A 23,805-nucleotide genomic window follows, 5' to 3' on the forward strand; every position below is an offset into this window, starting at 1 on the left:
TATAGCAGCTGGCTTGAGTTCTTGGCCATACACATCTCAGTGCTTTAGAGGCAATGTTTACAGGAAACATTCCCTCTTTTTTTTTCTGCAGTTCAGCTGGTTGAAGACATCTCATTATCTGCCTGGCTTGCATGTCTGCATTTGGTGAGGATTTGAGTTTAAAACACTTTAAAGAATGCCCTGAATTCATAACCTGCCAGGGCTCTCTCTTGGTTTGTGTGATTGGGAAATCTGGACACCAGGGCAGGAAAGGCCAATATGAAAAGAATAATGTGACTCAATTGACTGTGAAATTCTTCTAGGAACAGGTGTAATAGTGATCATAAACATTTGTGAGATATTTACTACCAGCTTTAATCCCTGCAGAGGGGATATTTAGGAGCAGGAGAATGAATGTGAAAGTAACTTCAAAGGCTGAGTTAAAAGATTAGGAACTCAAACCTTGGGTCCAGCCAAGGAGCAGCTGAGTACTGAGGGGGCTGTGGCTCCCTTTGATCCATCCTTCTCAGCCAGATCAGTTCACCTGGGACCCCAAGAGGCCCTAATGGGGATCTTCAGGGTGGTGGTCACCCCAGCCACTGTCCTTTCCAGCACAACCTTGCATTTTCCCATTAGTCATGGTTTTTTAATGGGGTAACACAAACTGTGTAATGAATAGATCACAAAACCCAGGAAGGGGGAAAAAAAGAAGAGCAAAATTGTGCAGCTGTGGAACTGTGCTAGAGAAAGTGATGCTGGGCTGGAGTGGCTCTTTGAGAGGGCAGGTGAAAAAGGTCATATTTCCTCATGCCTTGTGGAGGGCACAAAGCTTCTCTTCAGAGAATGCACAGGAAATGTAAAAGCAGGCAAGGGTCTGAGAACTGCCCAAGGAAGTTGAAAGTTCTTCCTGTGCTTAGGGCCAGCGTGAGGAGCAGAATGCCATTTGCATTCCTCAGGAGCTCAGGTTTGCACAGCTCCTTGCCAAGGCCTCTCTGACAGATGAATTTTTCCCACTGCCATCAAGGAAACACAGCTCGGGGGTGATTTCAAAGAGGGAAAACAAGGAGCTATAAAGACAAACATGTAGGAAGTGCTATAGAGTGATAAGGAAGCCACAATGGTAAATCAAAGGCTGAGGAGGAAGGATATGAAGGGGCACACAAGTATAAATCTCTCTAAACTGATCAAGGAGCTGGTGGGGCCTTTAGAAGGATGTGAATGGAGAGTCAGTGGTTGGAGCCGCTGAGGAGCTGAATGAATTCCTTGACTTGATAAGCAAGAAGAGCAGCTAGAGGTCACATACTCTGTGGAGGACAGGGAAACACAGTGGTTTTCTATGTGGGAAGAGAGAGAAGGCATATTATTGAAAAGTTTTATGTGTGTGTAAAGCAAGCAGACAGTGGGAAACTAAAACTACTAAAATTGACAAGTCACCAATTTTAGATTAACTTCAACCTACAATAACTGAACTTGGTTTCTGGCCTCGGTGTTTAAGAAGTCCCTGGGAAAGCAGTGGTGTCTGAGGAAGGAGATGCAGAAAGCATTGTCACCTTAGGGGGGAAAAAAAATAACAGCATTGAATAAAAAAGAAATCAGGCAAGTTGTAAAAAAACTTGCCTAAAGTAGCTATTACTAAAGGGCAAGCAGCAAGCAATGTTTGAGAGCCATTTGGTAAATAGTGAAGGAGCCCTCAGTACCCAGTCCTACATTTCTGAAATCTGTACTTTAAAAAGGCTGAATGTACATTGAAAGCAGCAGCAGCAGCTGCCACAAAGGTCTGGTTTTGGAGACAAAGATCTGGTTTTGGAGCTCTGAGGTGGTGCTGCAGTACAGACAGAGCAACCTGCACATCAGCACCTTCCTGATTCCCCAGTTCCAATGAAAATGGAAAACACATTCCACTCTTAATATAATGGGATTTTAGACTGCCCTATGAGTCAAACCTACAGTGTTTTATATCCCCTCTGTGCTACTTGTGGCCAGCTGGAGCAATGGCAGATGAGCAACTTGGTCACACTTGTGCTGCCCACTGCCCTGGTCTGTTGGCACTGATGGTTCCAGCTGAGACACTGAGACACGGGATGCAGCAGGATGCAGGAGGATGCAGCAGGATGCAGCAGGATGCAGCAGGATGCAGCAGGATGCAGCTCTGCACTCAGATGTCTTCATTGTAGTCAGAACTATTGCACCAGGGATTTGACTGAATGTCAGGGTGTGAGCTTCTGACAGACCCCCTTCTTCCACATCCAGTGCAAGCATGAGATTTCATCCTGTAGATGCTGAGCTGACAGCAGAGGACCTTTGTCAGGTTATTTTACCTAAGCCATGGCTTTTCAGCTTTATTTTTAATTTATGGAGCTCTAAACATTTGACACTGCAGATTTGAACCTTTTTACAGCAAACCTAAGCCTATTTACTGTTTCCTTGCTCATATAAATTCTTAGGAGCTTTTCCCAGACCTACAAAAAGAACCTACACACCTTCCCTGTGTGCCCAAAGGGGCCATGGTTTAATGAAGTTACTGCTGCTCAGAGCCTTTTTCATTAGTTCTGTGAAGATGGAGAGAAGCAAAGGAAGAAGGATGCAATACCCCAAGCTCTTCTCACCTTCCAGAAACTAGGAATACTCTTTATTTAGAGGAGAATTTCAACAGAGTTCCTAAGACTCATGTCCCACTAAAGAGCAGAGGCACAAGGCTCCTCTTGTGAGGTGTCAAGTTACCCAGGAGACAGACTGAGCAACTGAGAAATGTTGCAAGTTTTTGGAAAAGAGATTTATATATAAATGTGTTACGGGAAAAAATACCACTGGTCATACACATGGTAATTCTTCTGTCTTACTTTGTTTGCTATCTCTCTTTCTTTATTGTTTTCAAAGATTTAAAGGAATTTAATTAAAAAGGCAGTTTAACTACCCTCTTCTTTCCAGATAACAAACACTAAAATAAAATGAAGTGAAATAGTGGAGAGCCTGCTTTATACCCCTTTTAAAACTGAACACAAAAGTCAAATGAGATCATAGGGTTTATCGGGCAAGCTGTTTCCAGAGAAGATGAGGAACCACTCCTGCCACTGTACAAGGAACAGCTGAACTTTCATCTGAAAAGCCATGGACAATTCTCATCATCCATCTTTGGGAAGAATAAATCCAGAGTGGAATTTAGAAGGTGTCTGGAACAATGAGTGGTGCTTGCAAGGAAAAGTGTGGGTCGTTCAGTGTAGGAGAGCTGGAGTGAGGGCACTGCTTTCTGTAGCTGCTGCAGAAGAAAAATATTATATAAAAGGAAGGAAATCTTTGGCTGACAGAATAATTATAAACTGTCATGCAATACACTTAAGATGAAAACAGGGAGGGCTCTGAGTCTTGGAACAATGGGTTCTGCAAGACCTTGGATTGGGGCAGCAGAGCCAGATCCCATTTTGTAACCTGTACACAAAAGGGATTGAATGTGGAGCTGTGAAAGTGGGTCTGGCTGTAGTGATCATCTCCAAGCCCACATGCTCCCATAATAATATTAATATCTTCTATCAGCCTGGTAGTTCATAGGCAACTGTCTAGCTGTGGTCTTCCAGGGAGCCCAAAGTAGCTTTTATCCTCTGATGGAGCTCTTTCTTAGAGCTGGCTTGATGATGGATCTGGGAGCATCAGTGACAGGTTACAGACCAACAGGACATCCACTGCCTCCACTGGAGGTGGCAGCCTGGCTTTTCTCCTGGTGGCTGTTGTGACAGTGACCAGGGTGCATCTCTCTCCAGGGTGTGCTGCCATGCCTTCTGCTGGCAGTGGCTGCCTCTGGAAGTTCTCCCCTCACTGTGGGGACACTTCCAGCTCCTGGTGGCTGCAGATCATTCCACTGAGTACAAATAGCTGCAGGAGGAGCCTGGAAATGGGGATGCAGGAAGAGAAGAGATGTGTAGGGCTGGTTTCATCCTGCCCCAGAGCTGAGAGCTGTCAGTGTGTGGAGCAGGCCTGGGTGTCTCTGCTGGTCCCTCCCATGGCAGGAGGCAGGAGCAGAGCTGGGGTGTCAGATGTCTGTGTCAGCCTCTGACCAGCAAGAAAGTCTCCATCGAAATCAACAAGAGCTCTCCAGACTTCGAAACATGGTGGGTGGGTATTTTTAGAAGCCAATCAATCAGTGGTGACTGTTCAAGTTCAGACAAGTCAAACACAGCCTGCAAAGTTACACAGAAGTGCTGTGTGTTGTGGAAGGTTGGTGAGCCTGCTTCTTTGACAAGCTATGCCAAATCTGTGAGCTACCAGAGCCCAGCTCTTTTTAGAGATAACTGTAAGAGGTGTAAACAGATTGTGGATTGTAAAACACACACTTTTTAATTGAAGCAATAAATTGCAAACTGGGCTTCTAGGGAAACCTTCTTTTAAGGTGCTAGAATTGTTTTCAAAACTCGAACAGACTCCTAGGTTGAGGGGTTTCTGTCTTGGCCTTATTTGCAGGTGAGGAAGTTGAGGCACAGTAGCATGAGCTGGAGTTCACTAATATTGAGCACAAGGAAGGATCCTCCAAAGAGCTTGCAGAGTCCTCTAGATGCTATTCTAGTGTCTGGGATGAAATAAAATAATAATAATGAATCATCTCCTTGAAAAATGCTGATGCAGCCTGGACTCAGACTGAACCTCTAAAACCAGAGACCAACAAGTCAGCACCCAGATTAAAAAAAATATGTTATGATTTCCAGTCCCTCAGTTTATCCAGATTGAAAATTGTCCTGGTGTTTTCTGTTGTCATTGACCACAGAGAACAGAACCTGTGGCTCTTTTGTCTGCTTCTGTGCTGCTTCTTGTCCTTCCCTCCATCAATGCAAGGCATTGGCTCCAGAGCTCCACACCAAAGTCCTTGCACAGCTGCACAAAACGTAGTGCACGATCTGATTCTGAAGCTGGGCTGAACTCATGTGTTCATTGCCAGCTGAATTTATGCTGATGCATTGGAAATACATTTTTAGGAAGGATTCTCTGTAATTATTACATTATAGCTACTGTTGGGTTGCTCAGAGTACAGTAAACAATTGCTATGCTTGTTAGAGGCCATGAATACAGAAAAACATTCCTGCCTGTGAGGTCTGCTGTTAAATAATAACTTGTCATTTCATGGCATAGGGGAGTGAATGCCCTCGAAGGGACATTGCTCAAGCCAGTGATCCAGTTCCTGTAACTTCCACCACGTTCTCAGAGCTGCCCCTGGGCAGGAACAATGGATGTGCTAAGGGGCAGCACTGCACTTCCAGCATTTTGCACCGGGATCCTCTCGCTGCTGCCTCTGTTGCTATTTTGCAGTAGCACACAGGGACCCCCTTCCCCTGGAATTTGGGCCTCAGGATGAAGGGCAGGTGAGTGGGGAAAGCTGGGATTGTAACAACTATGCAGGGTCCAGCTCCCATAGGAGTGGCAAGAAAAGGTGTTCAGGCACACTGAGGTTATTAAGGAGTAATTTCCTGATCAGCAGGTCTAATGAGCAGCTTTCACTCCTGTGCTGTCTCCACTGTCTGCTGTCAAGGGAGCACTCACCACTGCCTTTTCCTCAGGGAATACTAATGGTGTCTGTATCCTCCAGCTGTCCTCTCCAATCACCTCTGGGAGCTTCAGAGCTTTGAGAGATCCTCTCCTCTGTTGTGTTGAAATTGTCTGATGCTGTTCTAGAACTACTCAGACACACACACAGAGAGAGAGAGAGAGAGAGAGAGAGAGTCAATACCTGTAATGCTTTGTTTCCTTAGGAATCCCAGGCTTAACAACAATCACCCCACCATTGTCCCAGATGTAACATGCAGTTGTGGTTTTCATGGTGCAGCAGAAATGTGGGGACACAGCTGTGGCTCAGATCAGTTAATAAAATGCAATTAAAAATCTCAAGGCTGGAGCAGAACCCAGGAAATCTGATGGAGCTGCAAAAGCTGGGCTCAAGCAGTGAGCACCAGCCAGAGTAGGTGATGTGTGTCACTCTGACATCTCTCAGTCCCTCTCTGTGGTTGGGGGACTGCCCCTTATTATATGGTCACAAGAAAACAATGGAGAAACATGGCAAGTGTAAGAACTGAGTATAGAAGCAGGTCAGCTTCCATACTCAGTGATGTGTGGAGAGGAAGAACACTTTAGGTGCACTTTAATTCTGGTTTATGTAGATTGGAGGGACGTGGACACCAGTTGCCTCTGGGGGGATTGCATTGAAGCAAAACTCTGGCAGAAGCTACAGTTTTGGGAGCTCAGTGCTTTTGAATTCTCATCTTGCATCAGAGTGAAATATCTGCCCCCACTTGTGACCTCAGCAGCCACCGTGGCACTGGGGGAAGGAGCCAGACTTGGATACAGATCTGACATTTCCCAGATGAATGGTGACCCCTGGGCCCTCCACCCCTCCTCCATAACACTCTCCATATTTAGGGAGAAGAAGAGGATGATTGAAGGAGGGAATGGCTGTCTCCATACTCGGCCCTCCTGCTTTTTTTGGTTTGCATTGCGAACTCCATGTTGTTTTAATGTAGCTCCTTGTATTTAATGTGTTTTTATTGCTTTCTCTAATAACACTGACCGAGCGCTAACAGCCAAATTAAACAAGCTGTGCCAATAAGCCAAACATTTCACTTCAAGCAGCAAAGAGGATGCCTCTTACCCCTACTCAAGCTTAGACATGTAAATGAAGGACCTCACTGCTCATCGGGGACAAGGGGGCAAATGGCTGCTGTGGTGCAGGGCAGGGCTGGGCACTGTCCCTGCCCAGGGCTCCCTCCCTGCATGTGCTGGTCCTCATTACCCTGGGTCTTGAGGTGGCAGTTGAACAAGGTACAGGCTGGTTGTTCTCAAGGTTGTCATGTAGCTTCCCATCTCCTGGGCTTTATCATGCTGGGTCTTGTGTTCTTGTGGCTGTAAGCACCTCTGAACCACTCTGACTTCAGTGGGAGCTGAAGTTCGTGTTCTGCATCACTGAAAGCCTTTCCATGAAATTAAAAATCAACCCCAAACCTCCTCCCTTGGTGCTGATCTGTGGTGTGATGTTGACGTAAGTGTACAGGAGTTTCAGCAGCTGGGTTGCTGGCATTTTCATAGGACTTTTTTCTAATTCTCCCTGTCTTTTGCATAATATTCCTGAAGTCTTTTTTTCACTGTTTGTTTTTCCCCAACATGTCCCAGCCTTCATCTCTGTCCTCTTAGTGCTGTTTCCTGTTGTTCTCTGTGATCTCCCTTGTTCCATCTTTTTTCTCTTCTCTGGTTTCCTCTCTTTCATATTAGCCCTGGTTTGTTCACACTGGCTCAGCCCACCATCCCAAAGGGGAAGCATATCTGTTTCATTCCCTGTCTCCATTTCCCTCCCAGCCCCACAGCTGTTCCTTCTCTTTCCCATTCCTTCAGGCCTCTCTTCTGTTCCCAGAGCCATCCACTGCCTTCTCCTTTTCATCTCCCTGTCCAACCCCTTTCTTCCATCACTGGAGGTCAACAACAGAGAAAACAGAACATGAACCAGGAGGGGGATGTTACAGCCAAGAATGATGTGCCTGGGAGATGCCAAGTATTGTCTCACCAGTGTTAGTCCAGACTGCTTTCGTCTGGCTGGGCGAGCTGAACCCACCAGCTCAAGCACTGACACAGTTTGTGATGTTTTGTGCCACACAATCTGTCACTACACCTGAGAAATTCCAGCCTTTTGCTCTGCACAAGTTGAAGGCCAAAAGCTCTGCAGTGGGGATGAAGTGGAATGTACACATAATTTCCAACTTTTCCCCACCATGTGCTGCACTTTCCCAGCTAAGCACCAGCATCTGTAGCTGCCCATGTCTGTGCCTTGGCCTGTGTAATTATGTGTTTTTTAGTTCTGCTCAATCACAGGCAATCACGGAGCCGCAATTTCAGCTGGGACAGAAAATGATCTAACAAGTTGGCTCGTGTACAATTACAGAAGATACATTCTGCCACAAATTTGTTCTGCCACTGCTTTGTGCTCCTAAGTGGAAGACCCCAGGGGAACAGATGAACACGAGGGTGGCTGGTGTGTGACTCAGGTCTGTCTGTTGGCTGGGGTGAATAAAACCTACAGCTTAGATGTGCAAAGAGCTTTTCATATGAAGGGAACTGGGCTGCAGAAACAATCTGACCTGCCTCAGGCATCTCTTTATGGATTTAGGGAATGATCAAATCTGGAGGGGGAACCTGATCTATCAGCAGGTCAGCCAAAACCTAATGCAGCCCACAGCAATCCCCTGTGAAGCCCAGAACGTGCACAGAGACCCCAGAGCTGCTGTTTCACTCCCTCCACAGCTGTGGTTGCATCTCTTGCCCCTTCCCCCTCACCTTTCCCTGTAATCCCTGACTCGGGCTTTGCCTTCTGCAGCAACAAAGAAAATGTCATCACAAAGCTCGTGCCGTGGTGCAGCGGGAGGCTGCGATGGCCGCAGTCACGGCTGGGAACGAGCGGAGCTCTCTGTGCCATTATTGTTCTCTGCTCCGAGCTGGAAGCAGCAAGAGAAGGACTCTCAGTCTGTCCCTCTGGAATCATCCCCCAGCACCCGAGTGAACCTTCTGTGTTGTGGGGTGTGCACCAAAGCCAGGAATGGCAAATTTTTTTCAGGAAAATAAGGACGGAATCCTCCACCTGAATTTAGAGTCAATATCCATTTCTTTCACAGTGATTGCTCAGCAGTGATTGGCATTTCAACTGTGTTTAAAAGCACAAGTAAAGAAATACAGGAGGGGAGTGGGAGAATTTCCAGGGCCAGTGCAGGGTGTGCTGAAGGAGAAAATGCAGTGATTGCCCCCCTGGTCAGACCCTCATGGGGACAATTAAACTTCTTAGAGGGCTCTTCTGGTCAGGGCTTGGGACAGTCAGAGGATGTTTCCTCTGGGAGCAGTGATTTGCTCTCACAGGTTTCCTCCAAACCTGATTCAGAGCAGTCTGGTACCTCGGTGTGTAGCAAATGCCACAGGTGACGACTTTGAAATGCCCATCAGCAATTTTAGTGGTGAGTACACATGGAAGTGAGATGAAGGAAAAGTCAGAAAACACTCTTAGCTTGCCTATCCCCTTCCTAATGGAGATGATAAAACTAAAAAGTTATGCTATGCAAACTGCCCATTTCTGATCACACCATAATGCCCCCCTGCCAAGCTCCATGGCCCATGAAAATGCCCACTCTGCTCATAGTATTTAATTGTTTTAGCTTTTGGTAAATCACCTGTTACAGCCTGTTGAGCATTTTAAAGCATTTCTTGCTAATGGATTTTCACAATGTGGTTTAAGGGATGTTGTTATTAATAAATGTAACTGCACTGAATAGTAATTTGATAAAGATGAAAGAGGCATTTATAGATTCCACTTCTCTTTTAGCTGTTGCTAGGAATTTTCACTCCTTCAGAATATATTGAATTTAATCTTGATTTTTTTTTTTTTGTTAAAACCAGGCTATTGTGTTCTGATTCTATAAAGAGAATAGGAGTAGGGTTGAACCAGTTGTGAAGTCCCCTGTGAAGTCCCCAGTTTTTCTCAGCATATCAGAGAGCTTTCCTTGATGTGAATGAAAACAAAACTGGCACAGGTATCCCATCCAGCATTGGTGGAAAAGTGTAAAGGCAGTTTGGTATGGGGGGAGGGGTTTTTTGCAAGATGATTAATCAATCTTAATATTGATGGAAACATGAAAAGGAAATAATTTCTCCATGCTTGATAGCCAATTTTTGCTAATGGTCTGCTCTCCATTTCGCTTTCATTGCAATGACTGAAGTGCTTTGTTGTGTATAAATTAATTAGGGACTTGCATCTCAGTAGTGAACAGTGAGTGACTGGCTCCACCGAAACAGGAAATGTGGAATGTCTAAAGGCTGGTATCTGCCTCAAAAATGGCTCTGTAAACACTTGTGGCACACAATAATGAGAAGTACTGTGAGTTATGTTGGGAGTGCATCATAAAATTATCATAGGGCTAAACAAGGGAAATTGTGAGGAGGAATGCTTGCAGGAAAAAAAGGGGAAATGTTCTTTTCTAAGAAGAGAGCTTTGCTTCATTAAGATTTGATCCATGCAGAGACTGATGTCTTCAGCACAGGAGACAGGTATTAATCATGTGAAATAATTTGTTTGTACAACCAGCAGAAAGGCAGTCTTCTTAGCAAATAAGAAAAAAATTACTTTCTTTTTCTGAATTGAACTTCCAGTTAAAGATGCATCATATCCAAATGCAGAACCAAAAATGAACAAAGGCAGCAGGAAGCTGAAGAGGGCTGAGAAGGGGACTTTGCTCCTGCTTCTCTCAGTTGCTGGCAATGTGACATTGTTCAGCTCCTTCTCTTTTCTATGGCTCTTCCATACCTCCCACCCTCTGTGTATTTTCTTTGTTAGCTCTTTTCGAGAGCAGAGAATTTCTCATAGCCTGTGTTAGTGCTGCGTGTAACTGCTCCAGATGCTATGGTGATATCGAGAGTAATAGCTCATCTGCCACCCAGCTCATTCCCTCAGCTCATTCTTTTGCCAGGCTGCACATTCTTGTGAATAGGCAGCTAAGAGATTGCTCTATAAAGCAGTAATATAGATCTGCCTCTTATAACAGGAATAAGTTCAATGAAATTCAGCAGGAATAAAATGGGTACTTGTTATAGAGGAACTGAGACATTCTCTGCAAAATACACAAACAGTACTTACAATAAAGTTTAAAATTCAGGACAGGAAAATGGTGTGAGATGTCAGTTGCAACTTGCACCAGACTTCTCCCTGGGGATGAGTGCATTACATTATAATCATTCTGTTTTTCTGGATTGCTTTCCTTGCAGAGCAGGCTATAAATAATCATTATAGGTACTGCAAGGAGGCAGTGGGTTTCTGAACAACCATGACTGAATTCCTAATTTGTCAGTTACTGATACAATGCATCTGTTTTATTAATTATTTTAATGATGTTTTATATGCAAAGGAAAGAATACAAAATTACTGAAGGGTTTGTTTTCTTTTTTTAGATTCCCAGACTAATTGGAGGACAGCCTACCTGTGACTGTCTGTGTGCTTGTAAATCTTGGGTGTGGACTGATGACATTCAATGGTGATTTGTGTGTACGGTTTAGCAATGTCAGCCTCGAGCCCCAGCTACTCTGCAGACAATACCAATGTGCTACCAGCATCCCATGGGGGACATCTTATTACTGGAGGAAGATTCTCAGGAATGAAAATGCAGTTTTATCCTTCTCAAAGTGCCCCTTGCCAAGGTCAGCCAGGAGCACTTACTCCAAGTGATGCGTTGTTAATATTCCCCTAACTCGCTAAGTGCGAGGCTGACACGGATTGCAGCTTCTGTCCTCCATTCCTTTGGGCCCAGCCATGCTCTCATGGACATCCATGGCCTGACAGCTCCAATCACTGAAGTCTGGGGATGTAAAAGATAAGGTATTGATGCAGGAGGGAGAGGAATCAGGACTGTGGCCAGAGTCCCCTTGATTTCAGGGAGCAGGGCTGTGGTCGCTGTCCTGCGGAGCTTGAGAGCAGAGCGCTTTAGTGACTGTCCGAGGGGCCCAGCTCAGTCACTGTGCTGCAGGCAGGGAGCACAGCTCCCTGACCTGGGATTCTGAATGATGATGGGTGGCCCAAAACATAGTTTGTGGCCAAAATTAGCTTATTTCCTCTTGCAGATCCCATCAGGAGAGCTCCTGAGGCAGTCCTGCTCTCCTCTCTGCCTCTCCCCCAAGGAATGCAGGTCCTGACCACACACACTGTCCATACAGAACCTCTGCCTTGAACTTTGTGCCTCAGGCTTCAGCTTTGTGAGCCCTTAGATAGCCCTTCTGCAGCTGCCTCAGGCCACACACAGTCATGAGACTGTGCTGGAGGTGACAAAGTTGGCACTGGGTCTGGGAATACCTCTCCTGTATGGAGTTAAACAGGTGAGCATAATCCACTGGAAGCCTGAGCCCTTTGGCTTAACACTTACCTGGAAAAGGGTGAACATGTGCCTGCAGCTGGCTCAGGAGGCAGTGGTGACCTGCAGCCCCTCCTCAGCTCCTCACACAGCATGAGCGACCTTGTCCTGAGGGGCTGAAGGGCTGTGGGCACTGAGGGGCAGCATGAAAGGGTATGTTTCTGATTTGGTATCATTTATAGGTGATGTGCTCAAGTCTGGCATTGCCAGAGTTAGACCCACCACAAACTCAAGACAGCAATGTGGAACGTTGGTGTCTCCCTGCTCTGAGCTATCTCAGCTGGAAAGGCTTTTGGAAATGAGGACAAATGGAAATGTAGCCTCTGGACTTGTTACTACTGTTACTCAAAAGCCTCAGGCATCCAGGTTCTGGCCTGTTTGGCCAGTTGCTCTGTGCTGCTGAGGATGCTCTGCTCCTTTTCACTAGAAAGCAAAAGCAGTTTTGTGCCCAAGAGGTGATAGACTTTTCTCTTGTTTTTTGTTGGTCTCCTCCACTGCCTTTCCCTGCAAGGGGGGAGCAAAGGGTGGTGCAGCCTGTGGGTTTAACTGGACACCATCCCTTTAATGTGGAGTTGTGTTTTTCTCTCAAGACCAAAAATAAATGCTACTGAAGGACTAAACAGACATGAAAAGAAGGCTTGGACACTTGGAAGACAAGACTGCTTTGTGTTTCCCAGAGCAAAGAGCCTGTTCACAAGGAGGTTACTTTTTTAGACAAACACTAGTCCTGTGACACTGCCAAGGTCAGTAGGTGCCCAGCAGAGCACTGTGAATTCGAGGCAGACATGCTCTGGGAGTGGGGCACAGCTTTTCTCCCGCTCCAGAGTATTTACAGTGTATTAATGGAGAGGAGAGAAATTTTCTTTGCTCTGCCATTTCATCTCTTCTACAGGGATGGAACCTGTGTCAGTTTGCCAGAGGAAAAGCTTCCATCCATCTTCCATCTTTTTGGGACAGCAACATGACTTTAGTGCTGTGGTAGGTCTCTCATGCTGTTTTGGGAAGCAAGGGCTGTGCTGCTGCCATTCTGCAGCTCAGAAAATAGGGAAAGCAAGGACATGTCACAGGCAGGATCCTGATTATCATGGCAGTGGGGAAAGTCAGTGAGTGGGTGGGTAACCCCCTGCTGAGATTCAAGTCCCACTTTGAGCACAGATATCCTACATGACAGTGATTTTTAAAGGGGTTTGGATGACCAGTACATTTTTATGATGTGTTTTGAGTGTTGGTTTCCTCTTTTCTAGAATAGGCCCTGTACAGCCAGTTTAAGCTAAGGCTCTGCTGCTTGTCCTGGCTTCGTGTCTGGAGCAGGTCAATCCAGGGTCTGGGTGAGCTTTGCTTTCTTCAAGAACCAGACAGAATTCAAAGTGAATAGCTTGGCACACGCACCTCATTTTCAGGTGAGCAAGGTCTGGCTGCTGCAGCAATCTCAGTGGGGTTAGGAGGCTTTGTACTTCACCTCAGGCACTTAACTAATTCCTCATAGAGTGCAGTATGTTCTGAAGTGTGATCTTTATGTCTCAGTTGTCTATAAAATGAAAATGCTAGTTCATCCTGAGAAGGGTTACAGTCTCACACGCACAAGAAAGGCAAGTGGAGTTCTTTCACAGTCTCTAAAACGCTGAGCTCTGAGTCATCCAGAGCCTGTGAAGACTCTGGTTAAGAGTTTTTAAGGGTACCTCATTAGGGCTGAATCTCCAGCACTGTCTGTAGTTACATACCAGAGTATTCATCTCTCAAAGGACAAACGTTTAGAAATTAAGGGAACAAAGGAGTGGAATCAACTGCACTGAAGACCTGAGGAGCTGAATGTGGTGGGAACTGGATTCCAAAACTAGCTGGAACATGAAAGAGGACATACCCTGAAGGGAAACACTCCAAAACCAGCCCCAAACACATGCAGGAGTTTGGTGAGAGCAGACGAGGGATGAGCAGAAGGTCTGAGCAGCAATGGGGTGTTTGGTTCAGGGGCAGCCAGGGACTGAAATCAGAGGTCTGTCGGGGAACCACTGCAGGGAATGACCACCTGCCTTTGGAGCCCATCACCCTGCACAGGGCTGAGCCCCTGTGCCAAGGGCATGTTCAGTCCAGCAGTTCTGGACCTGCTTTATGAGCTACTCTGTCATATTTTCCAGGAGTGTGGCATCAGAGAACAGTGTTGGGGCAAGGCTGAAGGAACTATTTGCCTCAGTCTTCCCATTTTAATTTGCTGAGGTCAGAAAATATAAGGGTAGAATGAGAAATGTCAAAAGTAAAGTTGTGAATCAGATTTTGAAAAGGAAATGAAGCAGATGGTAGAAGGTTTCAGTTAGATAAATACAGAAGAGGAAAAGAGGAAAAACGTGATCATTGTATAGTGAGAATGGGATTGAGATTAAACTACTCTACATACGGTCCAAAATCAATTAAAACCACTTTACCTACATTTTCAGTAGAGATGATCATGTTGGACAATGGGGCAAAGATGGGATTTCTAGGAGGAACATACTTAAGTGAATGAAAATTATCACATGTAAGACGGAAGGAAAAGCTTAAAGAATTCCATGTGCTCAGATCAAGGTGCCCTGGCAGATTTCCACCTCAGGATTTGGAAAGAACTGGCACATTAAAGAAGCTCAGCGTAACCTCATATTTCTCTTTGATGACTGATTTTTTTTTTCCAAGACAAATGAAATACAGGTGATATACTCTATCCAGACATGAGTCAAGAATCTGATATTACACCACATGGGAGATTAATAGTTGAAGTTGAGAAGATGGGGATTAGTGTGGATGGCAAATGCAGAACTGCTAAAGCCAAGGACAGGGAGCTCTGTGAGAAGGAAAAATGCTGGACAGAGAGTGGAACTCCTCAAGGGTCAGTCTTGAGCCAGTCCTACTTATTTTGTTAATGACTCTGGCACAGCTGTAGGAATGTCATAAAGAAATTTGCTGAGGACACAGCTTTGCTAATACAGAGAAGGATCAGAACATCAATCAGCAATAACTTAATGACAGAATTTGAGATAGAATAGACAAAGTATAAAGACAGGCAGTTAAAAATTAATCACTAGAATATCACATTACTCACTTGAAAAGGACAAAAGCAGGGTGGTTAAAAAAAAACACATAGAGAGAATTACTTGCTCTGAGGGATAACTGTGAGCCACCAATCTGATATGGAAAGGCAAACACAGTCCTAGAAGATACAGGTTCACTCATGTTCAAGGAAGATTAGCAGGTACAGAGAGGGCATTAAGGATGATCAGAGGGTTTAGAACAAGAGGAGACTAGAAGAGCTTCATTTGTTTAGTTTCTCAAAACAAAGACTAGAGCAGATAGGATTGTTTTTGGTAAATATATCTGATAGGTAAAGATCAGAGAAAAAAAGAGAATTGTTTAAGCTAAATTACGATGCTGGCACAAGAACAAATGATATTAGGGCTGGAAATTTAAGATGAAGTGTTGGAATAGCCTGCCAAAAAGCATGATATGATGTAATTGATTGTGATAGTGGGAGACTGGCTCAGTAATGCTGAGCCCTGTGTTCCTAGAAATGTGCAGCAGACAGGATTTTGGCCAAGTGGGCACTGGCCTCTAACAAGGAGGAGGAGCCCTGTGCTGCCTGTGTGAGCAGGAAAAAGCATAACTGGCCAGTCACCAGCTTTGGAAATGGGGGAAAAAAGGAAGTTTTGATTTCAACAGCTAAAGTGAGGTCCTTCCCTCCTCCTCCCCTATGGGAACTGGCAAACTCAGCTCTTTAATGGTTCAAGCTCATCTCAGCCTTGCCTATAAATAGATAAATGAGATTCCTCCTGTCCCAGTGAGTAATTCTGACATCCTCCCGCTGCCTCAGAGAGCTGAGTCACAGGCACTCTGCACTCCAGTCCCTGCATTACTTACATGGTCTCAAAGGAAATTTTAACACATCCAATGAATCATCAGGGATTGGATCATGTTTAAAGTTATTCCATTGGCATTTCCCTTCCATTGTAGCAAGTCTGCCAATACCTAAAACATTGGCTAATCTGGACTCAAAACACATTGAGGAAATAGCACGTTGACATATACAGCTACTAATAAAAATAATAATAAAAAGTCTTTAAATTTGCACCAAAAAAACAAGTCACCCTTAGTGGATTCCTCTAGTGCTTTTGGACCTGCTAATTTTGTCAGGCTTCTCCTTTTTCTGTAGCTGCTTATTTAAAGGAACTCAAAATTTGAAATGTTTAATATTCAGACATTAGGCCCCTAATTTAATCTCCCGCAGATTTCCTGCCAAAATTATTTGCACTCAGATGAAGCTTGTAGCCCCATGCTCATTCTCTCTCAGAGACACACATTCCTGGTCCTACCCATGATAAAAATAAAATGCCTGCAAAGCAAAGACAAAATCAGAGCAGTGTTAAGTACAGAACACAGGGCAGTGATACATCACTGTATGAGCCTCATGGGGCACTGTCACTTGTCACCTTGCCTTCTCCCAGGTGGTACAGAGTCATCTCATTGGCTTAGAAGCAACACAGCATTTGAAATCAGAACATCTCTCTCTCTCTCCCTCCCTCAGAAAACATCTGGAAGAGTGGAAGATTCTCCAGCAGAATTTGGGGGCTGTTGAACAAATACAGAAATATTTCTCTCTGTTGGTTTTCTGGCTTGCCTTTCATATCTTAGAACTGGTTGGGACATTTCACTCATTATTACCAGACTTGGTTTCAGTCAGTGACAAATGCTAATATTTGCTGGTTTGCTGCTGTGGTGTGGTATTCTTAGACCTAAAACCTGGTTTGTTCTTTTGATAACCCTAGGAAATCTGTGTCACATTTAAATAACATTTTTCTAGTACCTTTTCATCAGGCAGTTCTCTGCCTGTGCATAGATTGTTAACATGAGTTTACTCCACACATTCCAGCCAGAGCTGCAGTCGCTCCATGAGACACTTCTGTTGTGAGGCTGGCTGGGTTATTTACCAGCCCAGCACAGCCCTCGCTGCCAGTTTGCTGCCAGCTGTTAACTGTACAATAGCATTGGGAACAAAATCAGTTCTGCCTCTGCCAGCGGACTTGGACATAATTCAGCTACCTGTTGACAAATGATGATTTGTTTAACAGCATAAACTATAATACTTTTGTAGCCAAAAGTTTTCACCCTCCTCTGCAGCTGGTAAAAAAACCTGAGGAATTCCCAGAAGTTCCTCACTTGTGTATTTTTCAAGTTTTCTTACAGCACTGCCTTGTATTGTTGTCTCTGTGCAGGAAAAGACATCCTTAATGTGCAAACCAGTGCTGTCTGCATGCTGCTGGAACAGGGCAGCTGCATTCCTTGGTGCCACTTGGCTGCTTGGTTGGGCTCTGAAGCAGCAATGCCCACTGGACAGCTGGGCTGTAGAGATGCTGCAGGACAAGCCAGAGGCCTGAAAACAAGCCAGGGTTTCTGTAAAGCATTAATCACCCCATGGAGGGCCGGGCACTGGGAATGGGGTGAGAGTGCTCTCGCAGCACACACATGGTTTCTATCTAAGCTTTGTTTCAGCTGGATCTTTCCCACTAACACATCCTTCTTTAACACCTTGTACTCATTTACTGCAGGGCTGTTTAGCAGCACAAATCAATTAAGTGCTGCAGAAACCCACTGAGACAGGGGAGAGTTCCCTGTCTCTGGTTCAGCCAGGGTGGGAGGCACGCAGAGGTTAAGCCTGTGCTTTTTGCCACACAGGGAGAGAGGGTGGAGTGTGGAGCTCATCTCCTGTGTGGATTTCAGCCCTCCCCAGCACCCTCAGACTCACAGCTGCTTCAGGAGATTTGAGGGCCTTGGGGAGCTTCTCATCTGGCATCAAATAATCAGAGAACTGGAGAGTGCCAGCCCTGCTGCCATATCCCACTGAGACTGGCCAGGGAGCCTCACTGAGCGGGGCTGAGCAGTCCTGAGGTACCCAGCTGTGTCCTGTACCAGGGACAGGGTACAGTGAGGGCCTCCAAGCTCACCTTCACGTGTCTCACAGTTTCGTCCGTCTTGAAATTGTCTACACCCACTGGGGAAGTCACTGCTCATGCACAGCACAGGCTGGAGCTGCTCACACACAGCACAGGCTCCAGAAACAGGAGAGTAATTCAAGCCACATGATAAAGCTGATCCACACAATGAAGGAAGATAAAGCCTAACCAAGCAGTTCCTGCTCCTCTGGGTGTTTCTCGGGAGAGCTTGAGGCTGTGGGACATGCCCTCAGCTCACAGAGACCATTAATCATGAGTGTGCCCTGGTTCCCTGGCTATTTTAATCACTGTTGAAATACACACTCCTAAAAATGGTATTTGATTCCAATGCACATGATTTCCTTTGGCTTCCTTTCCCCAATTAAGTGCAAGCTGTAACTACTTGGAAATCCACACACTGGGATCCGGAGATTTGCTTCTCACCTGTCATGGAGCAAAAATCCATGACAGGTGAGAAGCTAATCTATGGATCCAAATCACTTGATACTACACATAGCATAAGATCCATGGCACCAGACATAAATATCAGAATATACTGTAATAGGGCTGTGGTCTGAGTGTGGTACCAACCTGTCCTGTGCAATGGCACACTGGAAATGTCACTGGGTCCTACTGGATCATCAGTCCTTCCCTGTTCCACTTTATTCTGGAATGATTGAAAATGCTCTTGTATATGCAGGCACTACTCAGGATGTCGGTCTGTTGTCAGAGAAGTGAATGAATCATCAGAAGTGGATGAACTGGGAGTATATTTGTAAAGGGTAGGCTGTAGAAGCCAGTAAGTCTTTTAAGTTTTCCTTTAAAAATGAGCAAATTGTTGAACAAACAAATTGTTCTTCCTCAGGTTCAGAAGAGCAGCAGAGAGTCCTTGTACTGCTCAGCTTCTCTCATGAGGCAGATGAGCAGCCTGAGGAGTCTGGGGGTGCCTTCCTTTGAGTACAGACTAAATGCATCCTGCCCAGCTCCACGGGCTTACTGGCACCCGAATTTACAAACTGGGTTGCTACAGCTCTGAATTTCTCTGCATTTCTTGTCTATGAGGGTGTTGTTAATGAGCTTAAAGAACCAGTCTGAGTTTACAGACAGAAAGAAAAAGTGAAGTTTACAGGAATATCAGCTTAAAAATATAAGGAATATTTTGCAGGTACACTAATCATCAGGGACCCCTTCAGTGTTTGTCACACTGAGCCAGGTCATGGGCCCATGACACCAGAACAAATAGCCAAGAGGACACCTCACAATTATAATGTGGGATTTAAATCATTAGACCCAACAATTATCTACCTGGGACACCACAACTGTTTTTCTCGCATCCTTAGTATTAAGGAAACAACACATACTTTTTCTTTTTTCTTTCTTTTTTTTTTTTTTAGCTGCATATAAAGCAGCATCAAGCTCAGTAACAAGAGGACTTTCTGTCTGTTGGGCTTCCAGGTTAAGAAGACAAATCCTGTTCCAAATTTTTCAAACTTGATGTAGCAGAGAAAGGCACAGCCATGCTGTTCTAGATCAGTTGATAAGTTTGTGTTCTGAAATTGGGACCCAGGGATGTCAGCTCACTTTGCTGGGGTATTGTTTTGGCTTTTCTCTTTAAAAAGTACCAAGTATCAGCCTTTGAACCCCAGGCAATACAAGCTGGGCACCAGAACAGGGCTCAGCTCCTGTGAAGGTTGCCATAACCATCCCATTGGAGATGTTGTAGTTTCTTTCCCACCAACTCCAGCGAATGTTCTCTTGGTGAAACGTGGCCAATTCTGGTACAATTAAAAAGACAAAGCCCAATAACCACCTGCTAAAGCTAAAGGTTCCTTGAAAGCTTGGATTTATTCAGTCTTGCTGAAAATCAAATGTTTAAACTATGACAAAAGTTTGCCTAAATAAATGTATTTCCTCTGTGAGGCAGCTATTTATTCAGCAAAGTACCACAGAGCTTCAATAAAAGAAATCAAGAAATTTGCCTGCAAAATGTATTTCCTCCTCTGATTTTACTCCATGTATGTGTCTGACATACAATTTCTGTTTGATTGAATGTACCACATTAAACTGTTCTAGACAGGAGCTGTGCACTGAGAGCAGCTGATAACTGTGCAAGGCATTTCAGCAAGCATCCCCTGCAGTGAGAGACTCCTTGCAGACATTAACAGAATTACCTGGACTTGAAGAGAAATTGCTTTTTTTTTCCCCTTTTCTCTGTTGGGATTTCACCTGCACCCTTTGCTCTGTGCTGCCTCGGGTCAGTTCTTTGTGGGCAGTCACCAATCCAGATGCTCTGCACCTTCCAAGGGTGGGCAAAGCAGCATCAGTGATGGCTCAGGCTTAGTTCATCTCCTGTTACCTGTTTTTCAGAGGAAAATATGTGTGCATATGAGGACCAGGGTGTTTTATTTCAAGAGGATCTATTTTCATGTTCATGATGCTTGGCACAGACTAGGGATGGCAACTTGAAGGAAGTCTGGGGCAGTGCTTAACAGCAGTAAAATCTGAGAGTATCGCCTGAAACTGAGTCTGAAAAAAACCCATAATTGCCTGTATGTACTTTTCAAAACACCTTTATTTTAGGTATTTCTGCTTTTTTCCCAAGCTAAATTGGAGGCGTTAAGTGGCAAAGTGGCACTGAACTTTAAAAAGAAAGAAAATTAAATCTAGTCAGATTTGTCCTTGAAGTCTTAGTGGCTTAGTGTGCCCACTAAGAAATGCACTTTGGTCTGCTGACAATGTCCTCAAGTGCTAAAGAGGGACCAGCAGGGCTGGGTGGCACTGCAGGATGTGCACTAGGCATCCTGCATGTGAGCCCCTGGCCACGTTCCAAGTGACCCTACAGACCTCTGCTGCACCAGCCCTCCTCTCTGACAGGCAGTGTGGCACCTGGGGGAGCTGCTTTGGGAACAGATCTGACAAAACCAGCACCAAACCACAGTGCTCTCCTATTTCCCACATGCAGTCACACACATGGAGGGTTTTGTCCACAGAGGCCAGGATAAGCAGGCAACTTGCAGCTTGCCACAAGGAACAAGATACAAGGTTATAAAGCCCTGGAACAGCTTCTCAGACATTTCTATAGGCAGAGTTCCTACAGCACATAAGAAAAAGATCCATTCATCAGGGTCTGGGCTGCAGGATGAACTGCAGGAGTTGTTCTGTGTGCATCCTCTATTAGAAGTTCTGACTTGTCCTTCTGACCTTAAAATCCATGGGTGGCTTCTCTTCACAGTGGCAGAGCTGAGGTAGGAAGAGGCTGGGGAGGCGTATTCCAGTATTTCAGGGCAAAAAATGTGTTTTAAAAATGTGGTGTAACATATAAATATCCTTATTTAAAATGTTGATATTAAAGATAAAAATTGTAACAGAAACTCATTCAAAAAATTACAAACCCCCATTCCCGATCCTCCTGTTTTCATCACAAAGAATATTCCACAGTAGTAAAGTGTTTGCAGCCTGTTAGCAGAAGAGGTGATAGGGTCAATTGACTTGTAGGTGTCAGAATCAGAACAGATTAAATAAATTCCATCCACCCATCTTGCCAAGGAAATATTCAAGCCCTTTCATCTCGTTTCAGTATCCAAAGAAGACACGAGAGTTGCTGGATACAGAAGTCCTTGTGGAGAGGAGCAGCAGATCTGGAACTTCCTATGATGAGGCAGTCTCTGAAATCACAGGTGTCAAAGCAGGAAGTCCTGACACAAACAGTTCCAAAAGTGTCACATTCCTGGAATCAGCTGGCACAAAAGACACTTCTGGACAGTTCTGTGGAGCCTTGAGCAGCCCAGGTTTCTTTGTTCCCTGTGGGTTGAACAGAATCTATCCTTCATTGACAGCGCTGCCTTCCTTGTGCCCATTGTCTGTCTGATCTGTCACACTGTCACTGGAACAAGGATTGTCCTTTAGGACGTGCTTACACAGCAGCTGCAATAGCTACAGCAGGATGACTCCATGTGAACACTCATTCCACAGCCACGGGATCAGCTCCTGGTTCATACCATACCTTAAGTGGAGCAGCCTCAGTGTGTCACTGTGCCTTACAAAGTTAAGCCAGACCTGGGACTCAGCTCAGGGTTTCTAGTCACTTCTCCTTTATAAAGAATTCAGCTTTAAGAAAAGCAGTTGAAATGCTCCTGAGAATGACAAATAACAAATGAATAAATCTTGTTCCAGAGCCATAAAACCCAGTTAAAAAAAAAAAAAAGCATGCACTCCTAATCTATTGGCATGGGCATATAAAGCAGAATTAATTGATAATCATATCAATTAATTGATAAAAATGTTAAAAGCCATAAACAAAGCCTTTTCAGAAAGGTAATGAATAAGTAATCCACACAGACAATGTGAAAGGACTGCTGCTGCTGTGGGGCCAGGGAGCCATTAATTTATGTATCCATACCCCTAGAGTTATTAAAGGATAAAAGCTTTGAACATTGCTGCAGAGTTCAATGAAAATAAAAACTTTTACTCAGCATACAGAAGCTCTTGGAAATGCAAATAAAGTATTAGAATGCATAAAGATGGCAAATAATTGAATATTATGGTTCTGTTTAACAAATTGCTTCTTTGCATGCTATTACTTCATCATGGTCTGATCTGAGATATGAGAGCAGGAATAAAGCTCAGAGAAAGATGCTGTGGATGACCAGAGACCTGCAACGAGTTTGCTGAAAGAAGAGTAAAACAGATTTGGGAGGGGAGGAGTGGTTTGGGTACGGGCTCTTTCTGTGGGCTTGGGGTGCATCTCTCTAGTTGCATTTATTTCTGGTGGGAGGGAAATGTCAGACAGACACAACAGGGAGGGAAAGCACTCAGCTTGTTTAATTTCTCCATCTTTGTGCTCCAGTTCTCATGCCCTGAGCATCATAAGAAGCACATGCTCCACACCACAGGTCACAACTCCATGTCCTTGTAGTTCTGCTTCAACAGAAACACTGTCCCCAGCCTGACACCCTGCACACCCTGCTCCAACCTGCCAGCCCTCCTTCCCTCCTCGAGCTCTCCTTCCAGGCCTCCCTGTGCCACAGTTGACTATTGCAAGAACAATAAGGATTTTTAGGGGCATTATGACTGGGTTAGTAAAACACAGCTGCCCCTGAAAGTCCCTCATTTTTCTTGCTGCCACTCAGTCGGTCCCCAGGAGGGCAGGGTCTGGCAGGGTCCGTTCTCTCCAGCGTGGCACGCACGGCTCTGCTGATGTGCCCAGAAGTGCCCCAGCCCCAGCCCACATGGCAGGGGAAGGTGTGCAACTGCTTTGCCATCCCTATGGGCTCCTCCTGAGTGAACGCCGTGCTGAGTTTCAGCGGAATGCCAGATGGCTCGTCTGTCACTCGCAAGGATGCCACCGAACGGAGCCTGGCACAGCTCGCTGCAGGCAGCCCTGGAACACCCCAGCCAGAGGGGCAAAAGGCAGGATTACCTCGTCCTGTGGGTACTCCTTGTTCTGGCACCCATGTCAGCAGTGGTCTTTGGCCAGGGGATGTGGAGACCCCAAGGCTGACTGGCCCCATACATCCCACACTGGGTCATACCCTGCAACCCCAGAGGCACTCGGAGCTCCCCCGGGGACTCGTAGCACTCAGGTCCCAGCAGGAAAGTTCACATCCATCTGCATCAGCAGTTGCCTTTAATTTGTTAAAAAAGCTGAGAATTTTAGGTAATTACTTCTGCTTTCTTAATAACTTTCAGCTAAAGTAATATCTGAGGAAGATCTATACATTTCCAATTAAAAAGGGGCTAAGTATTTGGCTGGGAATTTTCAACCCTCATTCACAAGTCCTGGAAATCCCAGCCCAGCCCTGCATGTTCTTAGGGCAAGGAGTAACACTTTCATTTCAATTGATCAGTATTTTGATGGCAGTGGACTCAGCAGCAACAACAGGCAGATTCCCACAATTCTGCTCTATTGTTGCCCCATGAATTCTGCCTGTAGAGAGATGGGGTGAGCCCCATCCCATAATGGGCTTGCAAGC

General features: G+C 45.2%; 1 protein-coding gene across 1 annotated transcript in view; it reads right to left on the bottom strand.

Annotated features, from left to right (window-relative positions):
- Positions 1–5,515: 5,515 nt before the first annotated feature.
- Positions 5,516–23,805, bottom strand: part of LOC311161189 (uncharacterized protein) — a gene marked incomplete at both ends in the record, with an annotated part of 32,616 nt that continues 14,326 nt past the window's right edge. Inside the window, one exon of the mRNA XM_084218539.1 lies at positions 5,516–5,636. Within this exon, the coding sequence (XP_084074665.1) occupies positions 5,516–5,636 (121 nt within the window). The remainder of the gene's footprint in view (positions 5,637–23,805) is intronic.

This window comes from Fringilla coelebs (assembly GCF_963513975.1).
Source record: "Fringilla coelebs genome assembly, chromosome: 19".
Lineage (NCBI taxonomy): Eukaryota > Metazoa > Chordata > Aves > Passeriformes > Fringillidae > Fringilla > Fringilla coelebs.